Source organism: Chenopodium album, chromosome 12 (assembly GCF_948465745.1).
Source record: "Chenopodium album chromosome 12, dcCheAlbu1.1, whole genome shotgun sequence".
Classification (NCBI taxonomy): domain Eukaryota; kingdom Viridiplantae; phylum Streptophyta; class Magnoliopsida; order Caryophyllales; family Amaranthaceae; genus Chenopodium; species Chenopodium album.
Window position 1 is genome coordinate 29,733,223 of NC_137845.1, and position 6,057 is coordinate 29,739,279.

At 32.7% G+C, this 6,057-nt stretch overlaps 1 protein-coding gene and 1 long non-coding RNA gene across 2 annotated transcripts; both read right to left on the bottom strand.

Moving 5' to 3' along the window:
- Positions 1 to 369: 369 nt before the first annotated feature.
- Positions 370 to 1,454, bottom strand: LOC145572283 (uncharacterized). Its single transcript, XR_014096763.1, has 2 exons — positions 1,353 to 1,454; positions 370 to 539 (listed from the first exon to the last, which is right to left on the bottom strand). It is a non-coding gene; the product is annotated as an uncharacterized LOC145572283 (long non-coding RNA).
- A 1,674-nt stretch (positions 1,455 to 3,128) lies between these two features.
- On the bottom strand, positions 3,129 to 4,777 carry LOC145571098 (protein FAR1-RELATED SEQUENCE 8-like). The gene is made up of 4 exons (XM_081630185.1): positions 4,643 to 4,777; positions 3,920 to 4,593; positions 3,472 to 3,543; positions 3,129 to 3,294 (listed from the first exon to the last, which is right to left on the bottom strand). Exons 1-4 carry the CDS (start codon positions 4,775 to 4,777, stop codon positions 3,129 to 3,131), a joined length of 1,047 nt encoding a protein of 348 aa, XP_081486311.1.
- Positions 4,778 to 6,057: the final 1,280 nt, after the last annotated feature.

A 6,057-nucleotide genomic window follows, 5' to 3' on the forward strand; every position in this document is an offset into this window, starting at 1 on the left:
GTTTGAACAAATTTCAGATGGAGGAATGTTGGTATTTGGTATACTAGGAAGCTGTTCTTTGTCCTGGATCTGCAGCTTGCTTTAATTAACTTTCCGATCTCAACTGATTTAACCTTTCGAGGACAAGGTCAAGTGTCATTTCATCGGCTGTAGACGCGTCAGCGCAAATGGACTCGAACAAATCCATCATTTTGTTGTACCTCTTCACCTGCAAATTCTCAGAGGGGTCATAGTAAGTGTAACACCCCCAAATCTCCCTCTATGGAAATACTAGTATAATATGTATAATTATACCGTAGAGGTAGACTTAGGCGTATTACCGCAGCATGATTACGCAAGGCTACTCAAACTTACCAAATAAACCAATACTTTGCAGCGGAAACTTCAAAACTCTACTTTATTTAATAATAGACTAAAAATAGTAACCATTGTCATGAGTACTCAAAATAAAACACAAGACCAACATATCCTAATCTAGGTGAAACCATTCCCGGAACTCCATATGCTCAATTATTGACTCCACCTGAAATTAGTCAACACTGTTTACCATTACGGTAAACAGGCGAACCAAAACAAATAAGAATTACGGATTAGCAAAATATGCTAAGTACGATAAGTGCAAGATAATGTAAACTCAATTTATTTGCAAACATGCTTTAAAAATCAATTCCAATAATTAATCCAATAAATTCCAAACTCATTATTCCAAAACCGATTCCAATGATTCAATATTCAAAATAATAGTTAATAAAACCAATTCCTTTATTAAGAACCAATTTCTTTTAATCCAATTCCTCACCCAAGTGTGCACACCCCCCAAGCTAGTCTCCTTATATTACAAGGCTATTCTTGAGGAAAGACCCGGTCATACAAAGTCCAAGGCCTTATCAATAAACCAAATCCGCATAGTGGGATTACCAACATGCTTATAAAGCATTAATAATAATAATTCAATGGTTCAATAAATCCTTTTAATATCCAATAGTTTCGATATAATTAAAAATTCTTTTTATTAATTCCACATACTTTCAAAATCAAAACCTTTTAAATAGATACTTGAGAATAAAATCTCATATTTATAACTTTTCAAAATCAATAACTCTTCCTTGAAAAACCTTTTATTTAATTCAACAAACCTTTTAAAATCAATTCCTTTATTTAAACACGATAAGTAATTCAAAACATGATTTAAAAATCAATCATTCAAAATACTTTTATTAAAACAAATTAAATATTAAAATCATTACCTCCAAACATAATTCAAATAAATTTAATTCAATCACCAATAAAATCATATAAAACATGTTATTCAAACCAATCACTTTCAAAGGTATCTAGCTACCTAAACGTACCTTGATCCTTGCTAGAAAAACCACACAAAAAGAACCTCAAGAACCTTGATTCCGATTATCAATCAACACTTCGCACTTTTAAAGTTCAATCACGAATACACCTTGCAAATAACATAACCATAAGGTTATCACAACATAAACTCAAATTTAATGTGCATGGGCTATAAAACTCTTTTAAAATAATACTTTAATATAAAATTATAGTTTTGAAATAGGTATTTGTATTTTAGAAAACTAACCATGAAGAAAATAAAGAAATAGGATTAAAGAGAACTGAATTTTCATAGGAAAGAATAGGCAGAACTTGCAGAGGTCATAACTCCTTCAATATAACACCGAATTGGGTGATTCTTGAGCCTAACCTCAAGGATTTTTCGAGAGGAACAATATTCTGTGACATTAATACCCCAAAAACTGACCAGAAGTGCCCGAAACTGGTTTCAAAGGTATACGGGATAATATTTGTATGAAAAGAGGAGAAGAAAAGTATGAAAAAGTTTAGGGAAAAGAAGAATAAGAGAGAAGAAGAGAATTGAGTTTTGGTGTGAAGAATATGAGAGGTATGAAGGGGTATTTATAGGCTACCTCATGCAAGAATTATGGCAAGAGAATGTGGGAACAATTATGGTAAAAAGAATTAAGGAATTACTTGGAGAAGAGAATAAAGAAATATGGAAAGTTTTGATATTAAGGTTATTGTGTATAACAAAAATATGGAAGGTATGTTGTCATGAAAAATAATATGTCAAGGAAGATTACTTGGGGAATAATCAAATATGAAATAAGGTAGGAAAATAAGATGATCAAATCTTTGTGAGATGGAAAATAGGAATTAAGGAAATAAAGAATTTGAGAAAGATAATTAAAATACAAAACTAACAAAATAACTCACCCAAAATTAGCATATGGTGGCAGAAAATATTGAGCATATCTATGCTCATATTTTCGGACCTCTACTTATAGTTTTAGGGAAATATTTGTTAGATTTTAAGGATTAAAAATGATTGCGTAAATAATATATTTTGTATAAAATAATTAATTAGGAAAATACCAATTATTCACTAAATAAAATAACTAAGAAAATCAGATTTTCTACACATAGAAAATCCGAAAATCATAGTTAATAATTTAGGAATTTTCGGCCCTTTTAAATAAATAATAAAATATAATTTTGTTTAATTAAAATATCTGAAATATATATAAATAATCCGGTTTTTAAAATAAAATAAATGGAAATAAATCTTATCAAAAATCCAAAAATAATAATTGAGTTTTAAAATACTTTAGGCGCCAAAATTCAAATATCATTTTGGCTCCAAAATTCAAATATCATTTTGGCTCCAAAATTCAAATAGTAAAATAAATTACTAAAATACCCTTTTAAGAGAATACTAATTAGAAAATACGTTTTAAAAATACGGGGTATTACAGTAAGGCACCTCGACTCTTGTGTGCTTTCTTATAATGTCTTTCCTCCACCTCTCGAGAATATATTTTTGGGGGATTTCAAAAACCAATTTTGATCGAGCACACGTATACTATGCTTGCAGAGAATCCCGAATGTTTCAAATTTTCTACAGTCGCAAGAAACTTCCTTAGTGACCGGATTAAATGTAACACAATAGAACCTCCTTTTGTCGGTAATTTTTCCTTGCTGAATCCTTCAGGAATTATCCAGACACGATCTTCTAACAGGTACCGTACCAAATTACCTTCAATCACTCGCTTATCCCTCGGGTACACATACATTGTTCTAGCACATTCGGTTTGAATTTCCTAGAATTTTGTGTTAGTGTATATATTCTGGAAATAAGCCTCTAATTTGTATCCACTCACAAGACGCCTAACATATTTCGAACACCTGGCATCTGCATCAGTTTCATCCCGGACACGCTTGGTCATTGCCTTGGTATATTTCATTGAAAATTCATACAGCTTAGTGCTTCCATTAACAAAGCCATCAAAAAAACTATTGATGCTTTCGACCCTCTGAGTGGTTTTCATACCGGCCCAAAAATGCTCTTTCATGAAGGCAGACACCCACATATGCCTCTCTTCATACAAGTCAGTGAGCTAGCTATTTTTTTCAAGCTTGTGTTGTTTAATCAATTTGGTCCACCTCTCCTCAAATTCATCAACAGTGAAGCTCTCGTAAATAAGAGCTTTTAATGGACTCTTGAAGTCCTTGTAACTGATGATAAAAGACAAAAGCAACACATTACTACAATTTGATATTTCATTGAATGTATCAAGTAACAAAAATTAAACCATCAACTGATTAAACTATGATAATTCAGTAGGTTTAACAGCTATGTATCAACTGTCCAAAGGTAATGCCAACATCATTAGATAACGACTAAGTAAGTTGACAAAACACAGATAGCCGAATGTGCAATAAAAGTTGGCATGCAATAATGTGTATGAAGGATAGTAACGAGTAAATGTGTCTGGCAGCAATGATTTCAGGATATTTGTTATGAAAGACATGGTCATTCCAGCAAATCTTGTACTCTTCAGTTGAGAAGCAAAGATAAAATAAAGAAACCAGAGTGAAATTTATAGCATACCCGTCACACTTTCCAAGCTTCTCTGGTATTTTCCGCAAAATATGCCAAATGCACCATTTGTGCCTAGCTGATGGCATCTCCTCAAATAGACCCTTACGGATTGCAGCTGCTTGATCAATTAAGATTGCGTTCGGTGGCTTATTTCCCATACAAACAAGCCACTGACGAATTATCCAACGATAAGTGTCCGTGTCTTCATGTGAAACCAGGGCACAACCTAACAAAATTGATTGCCCATGGTGATTGACACCAACAAAATTCACAAAGGGAAGTTTGTACTCATTCGTCAAGTGTGTCGTATCCAAGCAAACAACATCCCCAAAATATTCGTAGGCGGCCCGACTACGAGCATCAACCCACAATACATCCTGAAGCCAACCATCATCATCCAGCCTATGAACATGATAGGAATTTTGATTATCAGTTTGTATCTTCTGAAAGTAATCCATCACGGCTGCAGAATCACTGCTAGCCATCTTTAAATGGGAACGCCTCTCTTTGTACACTTCATGCTGAAGATCCTTCACCAATGGCATCTCCTCCACTTCACCAAGTTCCCTAGCTAAACAACCATGAATTTGAGACACCGGAACACCCTCATCAAAGTAAGTAAATAACTTCTTCTTTACATTCGTCGTACAATTCTTCATACGATACTCCTTCACTAGCTTGGCCTGGAGACACCTTATGATTATCATGTTTAACCACAACATCTCGAATTACCCACTGACCATCATCATTCACACTAGCATATAACTTAGCTCCACATTGGCATTTCTTCGACGTTCGGTTACCCCTACACAGTTTATCATCCCCAATAACACCATCTACTGTCCTTCTTATCCAACTAATGTCCATAGCCTTTTGCCTTTTCTTAGTGTAATACCCCGTATTTTTATACGTATTTTATTTAAAATAAGTATTTTGTGAAGTATTTAAGTAAATTGAAATGTTTTATTTATAGTATTTTAATTATTTATTTTAATAAGTTTAGAAATATTTTATAAAAGGAAAGTTATTTAATTAATTATTTTATTTAAATTGGGAATTTATTTAAGAAAGTTTTATTTTAAGTTTTATTAGGAGAGGGATTAGGAAAAATTAAAAAGGGAAAGTTTAGGAAGGAGGGCTTCTAGATAAAGGGTATAAATATTCAACACTTGGGGCAAATCAAACTTTGCCCAGAGTGGAGAAAACCCAAGGTAAACTTTCTCTCTCTTCTCCTTATTTGTCTTTTTCTTTTTCTTTCTTTTTCCCATTCCCCTTTCCTTCGGCCTCACCACCGGTGGGCCGCCGACCACCAGCATCCCCAGTCGGTAACATCGGCAGCCACCGGTGTTGGCAGCAGCCGGCAGTGGCGCCGACCTGCTGTCGGCTGTCCTTCTTCGAAAAAAAAAATTTAATCTTTTGTTTTAAAAATCAATTTAATCCTAGATCTAATTATTAAATATGAGTTTTGTGATTAATATTATGATGTTTGATTACAAGTAGTATGTAATTTAATTTTCAGATTTTAATTCTAATTAAAAAAGCCCCAATTTTGAAACCCTAGATTCATAAATTATTAATTATTGAAGGATTATGATATAGGATGGGTTAAACCTTTGATTTAAGTGTTTTAAGGCCTAATTACAACAAGTTTTCATTAAAATATAATGCTGGAATTTTTGGTAGTGCATTAAAAATCAAGTTTCTTTAAGGAATTTTAATTACCCATTAATTGGGATTAAAGTATGATGTTTTAAATATAATTTCAGCTTATTTTAATTAAATTATGAGGGGTTTACTAATAGTATATATTGCTGGAAATTTGTGTACAGAGGATTTTAATACTCTTCTATGATTTTAAATTGTAGGAGACTTCGAAGTGAGTAATTTCTATTAGTTGTGGAGATATTAAGATCGTATTCAAGGTACGTTCGCGTACTTAGCTTTTTTTTTATGATGTAGTAGCATGCTAAATGTGTTTAATTGATACAAGTAGTATCATGCTAGATTTGGAATGGAAATTATGATTTGGTTGCTATTGGTGATTGAATATCGAAGCATGAATTATTTGTGATGGATTAATGGTTGGAAAATAATAGTTTGGAAAATTGTATATGAACCACACTTTTATTTATGGCATGATAGAGAGC

Bases quoted from the DNA above. Each gene is read 5' to 3' on its own strand.
- LOC145571098 (XM_081630185.1), bottom strand. From the start codon at position 4,777: ATGGACATTAGTTGGATAAGAAGGACAGTAGATGGTGTTATTGGGGAT. The intron at 3,544-3,919 runs GTATGCTATAAA...TTTTATCATCAG, and splicing joins AAGCTTGGAAAGTGTGACGG to TTACAAGGACTTCAAGAGTC. The intron at 3,295-3,471 runs GTGGACCAAATT...TGTTAATGGAAG, and splicing joins GTTGATGAATTTGAGGAGAG to CACTAAGCTGTATGAATTTT.